The 18,180-nt window shown below is 52.8% G+C and overlaps 5 protein-coding genes across 5 annotated transcripts; 1 reads left to right on the top strand and 4 right to left on the bottom strand.

Annotated features, from left to right (window-relative positions):
* Positions 1–937: 937 nt before the first annotated feature.
* A1O3_02796 (uncharacterized protein) lies at positions 938–3,397 on the bottom strand (the record flags this gene model as incomplete). The annotated part of the gene is made up of 2 exons (XM_007732936.1): positions 938–2,605; positions 2,654–3,397. The coding sequence occupies 2 exons, from the start codon at positions 3,395–3,397 to the stop codon at positions 938–940; spliced, it is 2,412 nt and encodes an 803-aa protein (XP_007731126.1).
* Positions 3,398–4,533: 1,136 nt separating this feature from the next.
* Positions 4,534–6,346, bottom strand: A1O3_02795 (asparaginyl-tRNA synthetase; the record flags this gene model as incomplete). The annotated part of the gene is made up of 3 exons (XM_007732935.1): positions 4,534–5,778; positions 5,826–5,943; positions 5,997–6,346. 3 exons carry the CDS (start codon positions 6,344–6,346, stop codon positions 4,534–4,536), a joined length of 1,713 nt encoding a protein of 570 aa, XP_007731125.1.
* Positions 6,347–6,659: 313 nt separating this feature from the next.
* Positions 6,660–8,386, bottom strand: A1O3_02794 (uncharacterized protein; the record flags this gene model as incomplete). The annotated part of the gene is made up of 2 exons (XM_007732934.1): positions 6,660–7,728; positions 7,824–8,386. The coding sequence occupies 2 exons, from the start codon at positions 8,384–8,386 to the stop codon at positions 6,660–6,662; spliced, it is 1,632 nt and encodes a 543-aa protein (XP_007731124.1).
* A 655-nt stretch (positions 8,387–9,041) lies between these two features.
* On the bottom strand, positions 9,042–10,442 carry A1O3_02793 (uncharacterized protein; the record flags this gene model as incomplete). The annotated part of the gene is made up of 1 exon (XM_007732933.1): positions 9,042–10,442. The coding sequence occupies one exon, from the start codon at positions 10,440–10,442 to the stop codon at positions 9,042–9,044; it is 1,401 nt and encodes a 466-aa protein (XP_007731123.1).
* A 5,232-nt stretch (positions 10,443–15,674) lies between these two features.
* Positions 15,675–18,096, top strand: A1O3_02792 (uncharacterized protein; the record flags this gene model as incomplete). The annotated part of the gene is made up of 8 exons (XM_007732932.1): positions 15,675–15,730; positions 15,805–16,030; positions 16,081–16,140; positions 16,196–16,486; positions 16,538–16,715; positions 16,776–16,980; positions 17,072–18,001; positions 18,060–18,096. The coding sequence occupies 8 exons, from the start codon at positions 15,675–15,677 to the stop codon at positions 18,094–18,096; spliced, it is 1,983 nt and encodes a 660-aa protein (XP_007731122.1).
* Between the last annotated feature and the right edge of the window lie 84 nt (positions 18,097–18,180).

The following is an 18,180-nucleotide window of genomic DNA, read 5'->3' as shown; positions in this document are numbered from 1 at the left end:
TTCTGGGACAGTCAGACGGATTTTGGAACCGGACAGTGTCGTGTGACCAGGGTCCGAGATGTGTTTGTGTGCAAAAGTCCACTTCACTTACTCGTACGGCATGGGTTAGATCTCGGGTGTTTGCAATGGCGAATACTCTCGAAAGAGTGTTGGATGCTTCGGGGAATACCCTGGACTCGTCAAAACAACTAATAGGTTTTTGCTACGAGTTCTATTGGGATAGGCCTGAGCCCGCCTTCATACCGGGACCTGGATGATGGATTATGCCTTAGATGTTATGGTAGTATTGCATTCCGTCCCAGGGGCCGACTGCTCAGTCTCTTGATCCTAGCAATAAACAAAATACATACCCTGGCACGGCACCGGCTTTATCAGTTCAGTTTACCGTACATTGACAATTTCTGGCGATTCATCTCGCCGGACTACTCATCGGGTGCATAAACAGGGCAATCCGATGGAAGAATGAATATACATGGAATATCTGGAAATGGCGTATAACTTGCATAACAGTAGATAGGTAGTAAATAGGGCAATCAATAAAGGCGATCCATGATCTCAGATAAATACTTAAATACTACCAATCATCCTCATCCTCTTCAAGAGCAGTCTTGTGTGAACGACATCCCCTCCTCCCCCTTCTCAACCACGCAAACACTCAATGCTCCACGCCCAACACTCAATACTCAATACTCAATACTCAACACTCAACTAGAGCCAGCCCATCGAGAGATACGATGGATGCATTACTTGTACTTGTTAGCGGGTATAGTACAGTATACTAGCCCAAGACCCAAGACGACGTGATGTGTGTGTTCACATCCACATAGCGACATAGATGCTTGCCGCTCACTATCAGGGACCTTTTCTCGTCGAGGTAGTTGTGGTCAAGTATGTGGGCACAGCAACAGCACCAGCACCAGCACCGGCTAGTTCTTGTTCACGTAGGACAGACGAAGCTAGGGTCAGTATAGTCCGTCATGCGAGGATAGCCGGAATAGAGCATACGAGCGCTGTCGAAGGTGGCGTTCCCTCGCGTGGCGCATGTCAGGGACGAGTATCTGAAGCAATTGTTGGCGGTGCCTTGGCCAGTGGCGCCCTCTTGAAAGGTCAGGCCGAGGCAGCTGTTGGTCTGCAGCAGGTTCTGGTATTGACACCACCCGATGCAGTCTTCCAAGGAGAAGGCGATCAGCGGCTGGATGACGGCGCCGGTGAAGCTGGTGGCACATTCGATCTCGTAGTTGACGTCCGAGCCGTAGATGTTGTAGTCGTAACATGTCGCAGGAGGCGTTCCTGGGCATGCCGACGCAGATGGGGCGGGCGCGCAGCTCAAGGGCGAGTATGAAGTTGTTGTCGTTGTTGTCGTGGTACTCGAGGTCGAGGTCGAGGTCGAGATGGTTGTCGCACGTGATATTGAGACTGATACTGATGTCGATGTCGAAACCGATGTTGATATAGTATTAGTGGATATCGTGGCCGGGACCGTAGTGGTGGCGGTGCGGGTGCTGGTGCTAGTGGTTCCTAGCATGGGATCGGTGATCGATGGGTATCCTGGGAATAGGAGACGGCCACTGTCGATGCCGGGACTATAGGTTGTGCTCGTGATGCTGGACAGCAAGATACAGTTCGGGCTGCTTCCAGTCGTCGAGCCGAGATAGTTGACCCCGACACACCCATACGGCAGAGCAATGTTGTACAGAGTACAAAACCCAAGGCATGTCTTGAGGGAGCTGGCTGTCGTGGAGTTGCCGTTCAGAATGTTGCCCTGTAGTGTTGTTGAACACTCGACTTCGTAACAGACGCCATCGCTGTTGACGTTCAAGGCTTGATGATTGTATGTGGGGCAGAGAGCGCTTGTCGTCGGGCTTGCAGAGCAGTATGGAGACGTGGATGTAGAAGTCAATGGCAGTGTCGTGCTTCTTACCGAGGTTTGCGGAGATGTGGTCGTCAGTGTGGTCGTCTGCGATGTATTTGAGCTTGAATTTGAGCTTGAGCTTGAAGTAGTTGTTGAAGTGCCTCCCGTGCGACTAACAGTTGTTGACTGCAGACTCGAAGGAGTGGTGGCAGACAGAGTTGTTGGTAAAGCTGGGGTGGAGGCGGCTGTTGTGGAGGCTGAGGAGCTCGGAGCGGACCTGGAAGACAAACTAGAACTTGTCGCAGCGTTAGATGGTTGCTGGTTTGTTGTAGACGCTGTAGCTACTGAGGAACCGGCAGCACCGGATCTAGACCCTGGACTTGAGGTCGTAGTACTTGATGAGCCTCCACCAATAGGGGAAATGGACGTTTGCTGGGTTGTCGCGGGAGCGCTAGTTGGATTGCTCCTTGCCGAGGACATAGTTGTCGTGAGCGAAGGGCTGGACGTATCCGGCAGCGGTGATCCACCACTTGTCCCAGAGGTTGTCAGCTCAGGCGTTGTCACAGACACGCTTGAAGTCGTGGTGGAGGACTCCAAGATGACCGTGTCTGAGGCGCTGCTTCCGTTGTCCGCAAACACAATCTGAGGAGCATATGGCTGATTAACAATGATGGCAGCTTGGGCGAATGCATTCGCGCCCCTGTTCACGACACCGATGTCGAACTTGAGCTGACATGGGTTCGAAGCCGCAAGCTAGATCACCATTAGTTGAGCGCGAGCACAGGAGGTGGCAGTACTTACAATGTCAAACTCGACCGCAATACACGGCCCTTCAGATCCGGGCACGTACGAATTGCAGGCGTCGATACAGTCGGCGATATCAGATGCCGGTACCGCGTCCAAGTCAAAGCCTGGAAGATCCGTATCGCAAAGGATCAGATAATTGCCATTGACTGTGCCGTCAAATGGTGAACGATCAAAGCAGTTCGGTACGCCGGTTGTGGTAGGAGACGGATATGCCGTCGTGCCTGGAGATGTTGACGATGAAGACTGTAAGGTTGGAATCGAATACGGTGAGGCTGTCGTAGGGGAAGGTGGAGTTGGCGGATTTGCAGTTTGTGAGCTTGCCGCGAGTGATGTGGCTGGAGAGGTCTGCAGGCTCGTAGTGGAAGTCGAGAGTAACCCCGTGGACAGACTGGCTGTTGTGCTGGTCATTTGACTAGATGAGGCCAGCGTCGTGCTCAGACTTGACGGTTGTGACTCGCTGATAGAGGATGTCGAAGAGGAACCAACTTCTGCAACGGGAATGACATTGACCAGCGTCACTGTGCAGCCTGGCGGCGCTTGGCCATCGAACACGACCTGAACCACGGAGCCAAAGACACAGAAAAGAGCCTGGCGCCCGGCGAACACGTCGTTCGTCCAGACCAAGGTGTTGTTCGTCGCAACGGAGAATACAGTCGCAAGTTCTGCCAGAACAGGGGAGACCTCGAATTTCTGCGAAGGGAGCTCTCCACTCGTTGATACATAGTCTCTCCCGCTCATCAGCTGACCGGATGGTGTGATCGTGAAGGCGACTGCTAGTCGAGGATCCGTGGATATGGTTCCATCAGCCGCTATGTACTCAGGCTCTCCGCCCAGGCTGTCGGCGAGGAAGAGATAGTATGGTATCGCAGGGCCAGAGCTACCGTGGGTCAGTCTTCGTAGCCAGCGAGGATATCCAGTGGAACTTGCCTAGGACTAGAAGCTAAGCTGCTAGTCGTGCTTGTGCTTGTGCTCGTATAGGTGGCAGGACAGTAGCTGATGGCAATGGAGATCGTGGTGCCATAGCCAAGGACTGGCAGCACTAGCTGCTGCGTGAGTGCGACAACGGTGAACTGCCTCCACTTCATCTCGACTGTCTGAGTTCCTATCTGTCTGCTCGACCTTGTACAGCTGGGTTTCCATGGTCTGGTAAAGATCTGAAGGCATTGTCAAATACATTAGGGGAGTGGTGGTCCGTGTCAGACGCCTCACGCGCCTGGAATGAAAACAGTAAGGGACAAGGAATGTCGAGACAGGGCAATTAGCAGACTCAAGGAAGAGAACGACTCCACCACCTTTCACCTTTCGCACAGCCCTTACCGCGAGCCAACGAGCCCAAGGAGGACAGGAGGACACCCTCTCCGAAGAACAGGGGATGATGCTTGATGCTTTGGTATTCACCAAATAGCGGGCTGGGACCGACGACCTCTCTGGAAAGGGCTTTGTGCCGGCTGAAGTACCCGGGCGCGTCTTGTACATCAGAACAATATTGCCGGTATAGCAGGACATTCATCGAACATTATGTGCCAGGTGAAGATGAGAACACACGAGCGACACTGATGACACTGGCAGCGGAGGATTCATTCATCCAGTTCCCGAGCCTTGGCATTGTGCTTGGCACGGACTCGCTCCGCCGGGTCACATGTTCTTGTCCGGGTCACATGTTCTTATTTTCCTCAGGGAGCCTTCAAGGGCTGCCCGACACAACTCCAACGAGCTTTTGCTACCATCTCACGGTGAGGACGGATGAGGGAAATTGTTCTTCTTCCATATTTACTATACATCTGTGTTCCGCTGAGGTGTTCAGTGCTCACCGCTTCTCGGGTTCCAAGGCCATGGGTACAGATCTGGGGGCTGGATCACCATCTGCCTGTCTTCTAACAGTCAGCCCTCCCCCATGTCCTTGGAAACCCGACGACCTCTCTGACATTGCCCGCCCCGGTGAGATAAGCCAGCAACCTATCAAACCCCAGCCCGTAGCCTCCGTGGGGGCTACTTCCAAAGCGTCGGAGGTCGGCGTACCACTTCAGGTTGCCCAAGCTTTCGCCCGGTTGCAGGAATGGATAGGCATCACCATTGGGTGTCTCCGCTATTTTGAGAAGTCCTTTCTCGCGCATGTTCTTGATCAAGTTCTCCAGACGGTGTTCTCTGAGACTTCCGCCGACAACCTCGCAGTATCCAAAGGGCAAGAGGAGGTCGAAGCAGGCAACCGTTTGCCGACCGTCAATTGATGAGCTGGGCTCAACATGTTCAGGTTGGTCATTGGACTTCGAGGGAGACGAGGGCAACATGTAAAATGGCTTGATGGCTCTGGGGTAGTGGGTGACAAAGACTGGGTTGCCTTTTGCTATGTTCTCAACAATCCAGCGTTCGTGTTCGAGTTGTAAACCGTGATCCCAATGCGGTGGGGTGGCGAAGAGTTTTCCGCCGTTTGAGTCGTGTGCCTCCCTAAGAGCCTTGGTTGCAGACGAATAGTCCACAGTGTGCCAAGGCCCTGCGAGTCTGTTCCATCGATCTTCTAGGTCAATGGGCTCGGCGTCTTGAGCCTGATGCCTTTGGTCTGTGTAATATTTCACGAGCTCTCTGCCCGTTTGGTGTTCTCGCACAGACTGGACAAGATGCACAACAAGAGCCCTCACTTTTGCTAATAGATCATCCAAACTGATGGCCCGGTGCTCAGCTTCCAGCATGTAGAATTCAGACAGATGGCGTGGGGTATCACTTTCCTCGGCACGGAAAGTTGGCGAAAATGCGAAAACATCTCCCAGTTCGGCAGCGTACGCTTCAAGATGTAGTTGCGAGGAAACTGTCAGATATTTCGGGTCCCGGAAATATAACCTCTCCTCATCTTTAGATGCATTCGGAGTACAATCGGGCACTCGTTCGCTGCTCTGCGGCGTTATTGTGAAGACTTCCCCAGCGCCTTCACAGTCCGAGGAGGTGATCAGTGGCGGATGCACCTGATATACGGGATTGGTGGCATTGTGAAAATATGAACCCACTGCAGCAGTCAAATGACTCCGGGTGCGAGCAACGAGGGACTGAAAAGATGTCCGCATTCGCAAATGAGGAATGGTCCGGAGAAAGTCCACGGACATGGATTGTTTCTGGATAGGGTTCTCCTGTCACCTTGATTAGAATAGAAAGGAACGACAAGTAGCTGGCATACCAAAGGATTGCTCTCCCCTATTGTCTCAATCCTGTCCACTTGTAATTCATGGGTCTGCCCTGCGCCTGCTGATGGAATCCAACTGCCGATCAATGCGACATAGGCACCGTTTGTTATGCTGAAACTCAAGATCAGAACCCTGCTTTCCTTGATGAATTCGTGCATACGTACTCCTTCGCCAAAGCCGGTTCAGGAAACACAGCCTGAACACTGGCCAATGTCGAGCCATCTGCAATGCGCGCGAATGCTACCTTTTTCTGCTTTCGCACGCTCCGCACCAAGCCAGTAATCTTTATGTGATTTGCCTCATATTGTGTAGGATCCTCCAGGAGCTTCGCGTGACGGATAGAGGGTATTGTAGAAGAAGGCACCAGTCGAATGGATCGGTCATCGTGCAACGGTCGGATGCGATACGGACTGGGTATATGGCGAGGTCGAGTAAACCGATTGGAGAGCTGAGGGAACGGGGACTGAACAAAAGACCCGGGACGCCATGGCGACGGCAAAGTGCGCCATAGCATCACGGACTGGAACCACCAAATGCAAGGTCTGTAAGCACGGGGAAAAGGATCTGGAAGGCTCTTTGAGTGAACGTGCAGCGAGATTGATCTGACACGAATGCGCGGGATCGGAGACCGCGAAATCTGTTTCTCCGGCAGTGTCAAAGTCTCAGCCTCGTCACGGCCTCTGCCACAGCCTTGCCGACGGAACAGAACACAGAGCAACGTTTCCTAACGTGTTCAAATCCCGCAATAACTGCTTCTTACAGGGATATTCAAAGGCAAGGCAGATATTCAGCGGCACTGGCATCGCATACTCAGTTTCTACTTGTGATCACACATCTAACATACTCCTTACCACCTGCGGCCGCGACTGCAGGGAAAGAGTCGACGACGAAGGTTCTGACGTCTTTCCTCGTGATCGGTCATATATGCTGTGCACGCTTTTGTTTGAGCCCGTTTCCACGCTATCACCATCATCTGTGTGTAGTGGTGTCGGTGCCTCCCGTTCAGTCCATCGCGAACTCGTGCTCGCGTGATCATTGTCATAGTCGGCGCTGGGCCACCTTGGGCGCGCGTGCACTGCACTGCTCTTTGATCTCCGGAGTCTTGCATCCTCTTCTCCTTGTTTCCGTCTCTGCCACCAATATTGTCCACTTTCATCAGACGGATCTCCATGGTCAAAATAGCCCCGGCTGGTGCTATCATCAACGTCATGGCGCAGTTTTGATCCCGATGTCTTGAAGACATTAGTCGGAGACAAGGTAGGATTGCGGGGTTTCAACCACCAAGAAGGGTGCTTGCCCTGACGTCCCTGATCTCGATCTCCTTGGTGTGTTAGGTGGCTGTCATCCTCCAATCCATCACCCCTCTGAGCCCGCGCAGCAATCAATAATATATCTTCGTTTTCTTCCTGGTAGCCGCGGAGGTTCAGTAAGAAGAGAACCAGTAGTGTTGGTGCATATCCGAGTCCGTATAGCCAGCCAATGCTCACTTCCAGACGATAGGGTGACAAAATCCATACAAAAGAGCCGATGATTCCATAGGCTATCCGTACAGCGAGAAGACTAGCGACGAGGTGAATTGTATGTGGAATCCTCAGATGATATATTCGACTGCTAAAATTTAATCGAAAAACAATGCACCCCAGGCATACGATAGCAAGAACCGAAGCAGCTTTGAATCGGGCATCGAGTGCTGTAGGTTTTGCTGACTCCAGGGTTTGACTCAGTGATCGCTGTTTCTGCACGAAGGACCAGGACCTAGGAGCGGCCAGGAAGAATACAAGCCAGTCAAATGCGTAGAAAATCAGGGGGAGATAAAACCCCACTCTCGCTCGGAAGTCGTCCGGAGCAAGGGAGAAAGCATCAGCATCGTGGAGACGGCGGTGTTGAGCGGAAGACCTATTAAATGTCAGCAGCTGTTGCCCGTAAAGAAGCTGGGTGTTTGTTTGTGTAACCGGGCGAGGTTCTCGAAACCAAGTCGCTGGGGCACTCACCAGCTTCGCACAGACTCCCAAACACACGCCAGCAAAGCAGGGACCATCAAGGTCAGGAAGAAACATTGAAGAACCATGGGGGTATTGACAACATGGTCCCTGTCAACATCGATAGCGGTAAAACAACTTAACAGACCACAGGCGGCGACGATGATTGTCCAGTACCAAGACCACCTCCTCCCAATCGGTCTCCACCTCTTCCCCCTAGGGAGGTAAGCGCGGCCATGCTTCCTGAGATTAATGGTTGAAAGTAATACCGAAACAGCAAAGAGCGATCCAAACGCCAGGCCAGTGATGCCTCGGGGCCCAATGGCATGGATAGGCTGATAACACGATGTGGCATTGATGAAAGTCCCATTTGGCGAGAGCAGAATGGGCTTGTAGGTGTCAAAGGCAAGGAAGCAGTTCGACCCATTCGAGAGGGTGCCGTTGGCGTAAGCAGTGTAGTTCCAGAAAGTCAGTGTTGTGGCATTGTAAGATACGCCATTGATCACCACAATAGGATTCGATGAGCCTGGTTCAAGATGCATATCACCCGCCAGCGGTTCTGTTCCTCTGCTCATTTGATCGGCAGATCAACGTCTCTCCTCTAGGCGGATCATTTCCTAGCACGCGCGACAGAATCAAGCGCACAGCAATGCCGCGGCCATCGAGTGGAGGAGTGCGGAGTACGGAGTACACGAAAAAGAATCCGTCCAGGTCAACACTTTATGAGATCTCATGAGGATGTTTCCTGTCCGCCTGCTTCCCCGTACGGAGTACATAGGATTACCTAATCACGTGCATGAGCAAGCCGTGATGCGGCTGAATGGGAAGAAAACAGCAGTCATGCATCCACGTGGATGGTGTTCTGAGCTCAACACCTAGAGTAAACGTGGACACACTGACGAACAGAAATCTGGCAATCACGAACCAGAGCCTTGATGACAACAGCCGGTGCCACCGGGGAAATCAGCCGCCACTACTAGTAGTAGCAGGATCATATCTCCCTCATGTCCCTCCCGTTCCATAACAACCACACAATCATGGTCTCATGCTCCTTCCGAACGCTTGTTCGCAGAGCTCCCTCCTTTTGATATCCGAATGACTGACTGCGAATACGATGGAGAAGTAACTCTACATAGAACTAGGGGAAGCAATTCCATGCCGGCAGGCCCGAACTACAATCTCCCAAACTCTTTAACGCCATGCGAACGCACTAGAAATCAATGCACACAGTCAGACACGCGCAAATACACGGTCGAGCTTGCTCAGAGCTCTTTTGTCCTCGCGAAATCCCAACTTCTCGCTAGGAATGTCTTGTGGAGGTGCCCCATTCGTTGTGCCATCGGGGCTGGTGCTGCCTTGCCGATCGGCCTCCGTTTCAATTTGTGGCCTCTCTGCCGGCGGCAGGTTTGTTGTGATGTTGTGAACCAATGCCGTGATCGTAGGTGCTTGACTGGCGCTCACGTTAGTGGCTTCGGAAGGTCGCATTTCATTTGGAGCCTGTTCGGTTCTCTGTACGTCGCCGTTAGGCTGGGACTCGCCGGCACTCAAAGACGTTGAAAGTCTCGGATCTAGTTGGAGGGGATAGCCCTGCTTTTCGGCCCCATTTTCTGCCGCAGGGCCCGACGGTGTTGCTGCGGTCGCAGAGCTGGGCTGATACGGTAGGGGTGCGCCGTGGTTGGTGTTATATGGCGGCAACGGGCCTTGGCCTGATGTTGCCGTTGGTAGGGGTGTTGGCCCTGATGATCTGGGCTCGGAGCCCCGTAAAGGTCGTTGGTCGTACGAGGATGGTGGGGCGTGATTCAGAGATAGCGGGTGAGGTGAACCGTAGGCAGCGGCGCCATACGCGAGCGGAGGTAAGCCAGGTGGGAGGGATGCATAGGTTTGCAGAGGGTAGTGGCCGGGAGGAGTATGGATCGGACTAATCGGGTATATGTAGGTGGGATGAGGCATATACCCAGGTGGTAGATACGGGTGTGGATTGGAGTGGGCTGGTCTGTGGTAACCTGGGGTACTCGGGCTCACAACGTAGCTAGGCACTCCCACCATGGGAGAACGAGTGACAGCCGGTACAGACGACTGATCATTGATCGTCGATTCTGGATAAAGGCCCTTCGCAGGTACGATCGAAGCCAGGCTGGGATCCGTGCTCGGCTGCCGCAATACTTGGGCGGTGGGATGTGACCGGGAATAGTAGCTGATGAGATGCAAGTGTTGGCCTTGGGAGGTGGTGATGCTGAACGATTGTTTCATCAGGCCGTCTGGCTTGTAGCGATACCCATCAGGGCCATCCTCGGCCTCGCCATTTTGCGACGGGTCTTCGTTCCCGCTCTCTGGAGTCTTGGTGCCTTTGGTACCGGTCGAGGGAAATGTTTGTCCTCCTCTTTTCCCTTCCATCTCTCGATAAGTTAAGAAGCTGCCCGAAACCCGACTGGCACTCCAACTCTTGCCGTCTGTCCACCTCCTCATTCCTGCCTCTCGTTCATCCCAAACAAACACAGACCCTGACCGGATGGACTGTCTCTCCTTCTCCGATAATCTTCGTTGGACGCGAGGGAGAATGCCCAACCTGCAGGCTTCGAAAAGAATGATGGCATCTGTGGGGGTGCGGACGTGACCGTTGTATGTTTCCATCACGGCGGCTTCGTGAGGGATAAATAGATGGTCCTGTTGATCAAACGTCAGTGCCGCAGTTCCGGACGAGGGACACAGCACAGCCGAGAATACCTCTTCGCCTTGAAGGCGGCGGGCTAGATGCTCTCTCTGTGCAGACAACCAGCTCGCCGCGTACCGTTGCGACTGTCTGACTCCCTGCGTACTGCGCTGGGACTGCACAGCAAAGTCGAGGATTGACTATGCAGTCTCACTTCCTGGCCTTCCCCCTCCAGGGTTGACGAATGGTTGGTTTTGCAGCAAAGGTGATCGTATTGTTGTCACAACACAAGAAGAACGACCATACTAGGAATTATTGATCGTACTATCGGACTCGTGACCCTGTCGATTTGGAGATGGTCTGGAGACCCGGAAGACAAGCGCGGAAAGCGTCGGAGGAGTTGATCTAAATGAACCCCAGACTGATCGCCGACAAGAATACTAGACGGGACGGATCTGACGACCGGTATAACAAGAGAACTCAGGATGGTCAGATGTGGCCAGTACAGGCCATGCACAAAGGCTTGTGGGAGGGCGACCAAACCAGCGCTGGACGAGATCAATTCAAATCCTGGGTCAAGCGTCGAGGTACGAATTACTAGGTACTATGGGAGAGTCGGCGGGAGGGACGATCAATAATAATAAAGGCGGAAAGGTGAAGTGCAGGGTTTCGCCCACACAGCCCACTGGCAGGCAGAGGCGCCGGAGGCTTGGAGTCCCACACCAAGCTTGGGCTTATGCTTAAACTCAAAAGTCTAAGAGTCCGCTTAAGGCACGGGCGGCTCGGCCTGGCTGGGCAATGTGGGCACTATTAGTATTGAAATGGTCGCGGACCCTTGCTAGACTGCTTGTGCTTGCTGCTTCCAGCTGCATAACCAGATATCCTTCCCGAGGACTCTCTGCAGACAACACCTTCTCCGATGACCTTATGCCCAGGAGCCAATAAGACCCTTTCCTACTACCCCGTAGATCCCAAGTTCACGCTTGTAGCCTATTCTAATGCGGCGAAGCTTGGAGGCAGTCTTAGCATTACGATATAAGTCGGGTAGTCCTGTTAGCGAACCGAGAGAGACAAGTGTCACTAGCAGCTTTCAAGGGAGGCCTAGGTGCTGGTAATTAGTACGTACTCTTACTCGAGGGTCTCCCTTGCTCTCTCCCTTACTTGGGATGTTCATCCTGGATCACGCGCGAAGGAGGAATGAGTAGGAGTAGGTACAGTTAAGTTCCCACCATCTCCGACCTCGCGTCTCACTGCCAGTTACGGAGTAATCCTCTGTACACAGTAAGCTCCACCACCACCATCATCATCATCATCATTCTCATCCTATAACTCGTTGGAGCCTTCTCGGATACAAGTCGGCGTCTGCGATGCTCTTATCGTCAAGGAACGTCCCGGCCTAAGGCTCCACCATCGACGCCCAGACGCCAGCAGGCTTGGTTTCTCTTGGTCTTGTTTGTTCCGTGTCGAGACCCCCAGTCTAACTCGTCTTGGGGCTCTGGGCGCTGCGTAAGCCTGGGCTCGGCCTCGCGCCTCGCGCCAATCCAATTTGATGCCTTGTGTCAAACTCTCTTGAATCCAGGCGGTCACCCTCGCTTGGGGCCTTGGGGTAATGGTGAGAACTGCCAGCGTACGTGGGCAGCTGACTCGGGCCGAAATCCCCCCATTCAGACAGTCACGAGCTTGACCACTATAACACCCCCAAGTGCGATGAGATTGGCGGATATCCGAGGTACCCGCCGACACCGCCAGGGTTTTTCCCTACATCAAGGCTTAACCCTCTCAAGGTTGTTAAGCATGATTCAAGCCACAAACTCAATTTCCAGTGCATGCCAAGGCTTGGTGCTCCAGTCGCCAAGTATATGCCAAGCGAGTCCTTCAGTCGCAGTGGTTCCGAACCAAGACACCCAAGACACCCCGTGGACTTGGTACTATTACGACTACGACTACTACTCCGTACTGAAATGACCGGCTCTCAGCGCTACAGCCTTCGCGGCCAATAATGATAACAGGGTCTCCTGCCATGATGACCCATCAATGGACTGACTGGCCCAGGCAGTTTCTTCGGTGTCCTCGGCACGATACCGCCACGCATGTTCTGGGGCTGGGCAGCGCTTTTCTGTCACGATGGGATTGTCTCTCTGCGGCGAGTCAGTGTCAACTTATTCCATGCCACACCAGATGCGTAGATGGCAAGTAATAATATCACCATCCGAGAGTAATCCTATTCCTCTGCCAAAGCGATTGAAAATCCACCATAATGCTCAAGACATCGCATCTTGGGGATGAGATTGTTGATGGTCTTCAATCTGTGCTTTGTATCGTCTCGGAAGGTTCGGTTGATATGTTGGCACCAATCTAACGTCCGCGACCTGAAATCCAAAAGTGCCGTATGCAGCTTCTCTTTTGACACAAGACACAAGACACAGTTATGCATCAACCGAGGAGGAAATCTTGGTATGGACCATCTGCATGTTACGGCACACAGTACTCCGTATTCTCAATGTCGGTGAAATGGCAGCCTAAACCTGCTTCGGCGTCCCGCCCCCGATCGGGTAGCACAGTCGCGCGAAATCCCTCGCCGCTTTCACAACGCCTATATATATCGGACACCCGCCCGTCTGCCGCGTTCCTACTTATCTTTACTTATTTTTCGTGACTATTACACGACACGGTATCCGTCTAAACCTCGATTCCGATCCCTTTCTTCTACACCCCCTTCCTAGTCTACCTCATTATCTAATAGCGAAAGTCCCGTAAGTATGGCGTCACGTCGATTCTAGATTTCTCCGTCCCTCTCGGGTCCGCCGACCGGGACTCGTTATAGGTAAACGGCTAGCTCTCGAATCGCTCTAGTTCTCCTATATTTACCTTCTAGAACGAGTCTGTACGTCGAGCCAGCCTTAGGTATATTCCTCTTCGGTGTCACGAATCTGTTAGGAGCCTAACCCAAGAGGAGGAATACTGACACCCCCAAGCTGTTTAGAAGGAAGGTGGACCGAGACCAGAGGCACGTGGGGTCACGTGGCCTGAGGATGATCTGTGGCTCTGGGTGCTCTAGAGAGAGCAACAGAGCAGGACAGAGCAAGAGTGACCTGTGGCTCTAGGTGCTCTGGAGAGAGCAACAGAGCAGGACAGAACATCATGAATTCCCTATGTCTATATAGTCGTGGGCTTCACCCACCTTTCATAGCCTTTCTTCGTAGTCAACTTCGTTCACAAACTAGGTGATACCTTTCATCAATAGTTTTCGTTCTGAATACAGACACCCTTGCTCTAGCATACGCATCGAGACCTCTTCTTCCACTTATCAGTACCACTGATCGAACACGTGACTCCTTGAGGAACGTTTCGTGACACGAGGATCAACCAAACGTATGTGCAAAATATGATATGAATTCAAAGACGAAGGAGTCTACAAAGAGAGAGCGGTCCTGCTCGAGACGAGATATGTAGGAGCCTCGCAGTGTCTTGTCACGTGCGAGGCTACGCCAAGCCTTCGTCCTGTCATGTGGCTAGCCACGTGACCGCAAATCGACATGCCATCCGTGACACCAGCAGAGGACACGACAAGGAACTACCCAACAAGGAGGTATAACGACCATATGGAACGGAAGCACGTGACATGATCAGTGGGATCAGTGTGCTCAGTACGGAGCACACGGAGCACAACAGAGCAGGACAGGAAGTCAGGACTATATAGCCACGCTCCTTTCCCAGATATTAGTTAGGACCTTCATGGTCAACTTCGCTCTACCTCTGAGCATTAGGCTCATAGGAGCCTGAACCATGACTCCACAGGGAGTGCCTGGTAGAATACACTCATTCCGCATTAATGTTTCCCTCTTTTCAAGACCCCTACTGTTAGGAACCTAACCCAGGGAAGGGAAATCTGACCCCCCAGGACTGCTCAGGAAGGAAGGAGAACCGAGACCAGGATCACGTGGGATCACGTGATACGGAAAGAGCACTCTGTGGCTCTGTGGCGCTCTGGGGACAGAGCGACAGAGCAGGACAGAGCATCATGAATTTCCTATGTCTATATAGTTGTGGGCTTCACCCACCTTTCATAGCCTTCCTTCGTAGTCAACTTCGCTCACAAACTAGGTGATACATTTCATCAATAGTTTTCGTTCTGAATACAGACACCCTTGCTCTAGCATACGCATCGAAGCCTCTTCTTCCGCACGTCAGTGAACCCAACTCGAACACGTGACTCCTTGAGGAACGATTCGTGACACATTGACGCTAAGACTCACCGCTTTCCCGGATCAGCCTAGTCGGGTTTGCGTAGTAGCAAATCATAGCGAGCCAAGTCTTGGCTCAAACCGTGGACATTTTGGACATTTTGGACATTTTGACATTTCTTTGTAAAGACACTAATCGACATCCCGGCGTGGTGAAACGCCCTGCGTAGTGGAATAGGGGGGCGATACTTCGACTTCCTCCACGTCGTGACCGCCACACACGGAGTTCATCAGCGATCTAAATATAACCGGTTGCTGAGAAGCCTCGAAGCTCTTATAAATACTATCTCTATTTAAAAAATACACGATATGGACTCTGTTGACGCTCGGTTTCGTCAGCCAGGTGAAAAAGTACAGAAACCGTCTACTGCCTCTAGAGAGTGTAATACCAGCTTGTGTAGCTATTTAGCATAACATGAATAGAATATACCAATCTGAGAATCTTAGTACTGATTATTATTTTAGGAGCCACCACTGCCCACGATATGTGCTGCCATATCCCGCCACAGACCACCCTGGTTAGGTACTCTACACTGATCGACAAACAGCCGAGGACCGACCCGAGAACGGCGCGGCGTAAATAACCCGTAAAGAGGCAGCCCACTGTTGTGGCTCAAAGCCCCCGCCCCGTGGCTAGTGGTATCTTGCCGCCTTGAACACACACTGCTGGAATACGACACGTGATCTCAATCAACGGTCGCATTTCCAGCTGCGCCCCCCTGGGTGAAACATGGTGTAGCCTCTACGCCGCACCACAGCCTAAGCGCCTAGTAGCTGAACTGCCTGAGGCTGTCAAGATGCCGCTGTTCCCGCAGCCTGATGCTGTCCTTCATGCTGCACTGGTACACTCTCCACGAGTCAGCCCGTCGCAGTCGACATTGATAATATTGCAGTACCGTGATTCTAATACTGGCAGCGTCTGAATGCTTCCTCGGTCCGGCAGCCTAGCCTATTAACTCGATCCTTGCCATGGCGCTGTCCGTCGTGTACGCTCCTAACGATGTAATAACACCAGCTACCGTCGAGTGAGTCTGAAAATACCGCCGGTGATGAAATTCCCCTATTCTATGAGGATCACTAACTGAGGCTTCCACCACAGCATCGTGGCCGTCCATGGCCTCGGCGGTGATGCCATCGACACCTGGACGCACCCGAGATCGAAAGCGTTCTGGCTGAAAGATTTCCTCCCGCCACTCGTCCCTGATGCTCGCATTATGACCTTCGGTTACAACGCCGCTGCCGCATTTGGACAGTCAACCGCGGAGGTGATTGACCATGCGAAAAGCCTGCTGAGTAGTTTGGTGGATAAGAGAGAGGAGCCCGAGGTATAGGACCAGCACGACGCGTGTGTGAAGATGATATTGACCCTGGTTAGGAGGTTCAGCGCCCCCTGATTTTTATCGCACACTCGCTCGGTGGCATCGTGGTGAAACAAGTATGTCGGTGCTGGGACTGTCGATGAAAGATCTCGGCGGTTGATGATCTTTTAGGCTCTGCTCCAAGCCCGGCTGGAGCCGCTGTACGAGTCGATCAAGGAGGCGACGCTGGGCCTCATCTTCCTGGGCACGCCTCATCGGGGTAGCGACAAGGCGACGTATGGCAAAGTACTGGCGAACGTCGCCCAGTTTGTGAGCCATCGACCCCCCGCGCGCCTATTGACGGCCCTCCAAACGAATTCGGACGTCTTGCTGCGGTTGACGAGTGATTTCAAGTTTCAGCTCCCCGACTATCAGGTTTACAGCTTTTATGAGCAGCGACCGATGAAAGGTCTTTCGAGTCTAGTAGGAGTTGTCACCACGCGATCTCGAGATTTGATGGCTAACTCGGTTCAGATCGTGGAAAAGTATTCCGCTTTACTTGAAGTGGCCCACGAAGAACAGATCCCGGTAGACGCCGACCATAGTGCGATGTGCAAGTTCGACATAGAGGAGGATCCTACCTTCGAGAAGGTGTACAAGAGGGTGAAGAGAATAAGGAAGGATCCACAGACCGTCACAGGTGGTAATCCGCGTATGTCGTGATAAGCATCCTGCGGAGAGAAGATATAGTTAATGATACATTATGTCTCAGGTTTCAAGAACACACACTTTGACGTCCCTCATCTATTGAGCCCGGCCTTTACTGGACGTGATGAGGATCTTCGGTGCCTCACCGCGTCGTTCGCTGCGAGATCACCGTCGCAGACCGGCTCTCAACGGCGGTTTGTATTCTTTGGGCTGGGAGGCTCGGGCAAGACGCAGATCTGTCTCAAATACATTCAAGATCAGCGGGAGAGGTATATTCCGTGCTCATATAGTGGTGCTCTACTCCACTCTCTCTACCTTTCTATCCCTCTACCTCTCGGACTAATGCGCGTCGTGAATCAGATACTGGGGTATATTCTGGGTAGACGCTAGCACCGACGAATACATCCAACGGTCCTTCGCCCAATTTGCCCGCATACTCCAGGTAGACGAGAATATCGACAGCGTCAAAAGGAAACTCGCCAATAGCGCGGAAGCCTGGCTTCTCGTGTTCGACAACGCCGACGATCCTAATCTCGGTCTTGCCCCCTACCTCCCGGCGGGAAATCGAGGCGACATCATCATCACTAGTCGTAATCCCCAATGTCAACACTACAATACAGTGGGATATCGGGAAGTAGGTCAACTACCGCTACCTGATTCCATCTCGCTCCTCGACAAGACTATCTATGGAACGGAAAATCCGCCGGAGGGAGCCACGGACACGAGTAAGAAGATTGTCGAGGCTCTAGGCCGTCTCGCGCTCGCCATTGTCCAGGCCGGCGCTTTCATTCGCGAGACCGCATGTTCGCATCGCGAGTATCTAGAAATTTACCAGCGTCGCCAAAAAGATCTCCTTCTGCGTCACCCGACCCACGCTGGCACGGACTACCAATACAGCGTATACGCGACATGGCAAGTATCGGTGGACATGATCGCGTCGAGGCACGGCCGGGTGGGTGATCATACTCTGCGGTTGTTGGATCTTCTGGGGTTCTACCACCGTGACCAAATTCCTATTCAGATGTTTTACTACGCCGGAGATCAATCGCGGACGGCCCGGGTCCCCGAAGGGGTACCGTGGCGCGACATGATTTCGGACCTCTCTGACTATCGGCAAGCGGTGCGAGCATCCATGAGCTTACTGGCATCGTTTTCGTTGATCACGAGAAACGCAGACTCGTCCGTCTCTCTCCATCTTCTCGTTCACGAGTGGTGTCGGGACCGTCAGTCGGATGAAGAGCGACAGGTCAACTACCGAAGGGCCGTGTCGCTGTTGGCTCGGTCCGTAAAGTGGGAATTCGCCAGCGACGACTACACTTTTCGACGGTCGTTGGTGTCGCACGTGCAGGAGCTCCTTCGGGTGCCGGATGCGGAGAACGCGTTGAGCGAGGAAGAAAAGATGGAGGTCTGGCCCGTGCTGGATCTTATTCTGGCAGATAATGGATGGACAAAATATGCTCCACCCCTCA

Source organism: Capronia epimyces, assembly GCF_000585565.1.
Source record: "Capronia epimyces CBS 606.96 chromosome Unknown aczIQ-supercont1.2, whole genome shotgun sequence".
In the NCBI taxonomy this organism is placed as follows: Eukaryota; Fungi; Ascomycota; class Eurotiomycetes; order Chaetothyriales; family Herpotrichiellaceae; genus Capronia; species Capronia epimyces.
This window is presented reverse-complemented; position numbering and strand designations above follow the sequence as displayed.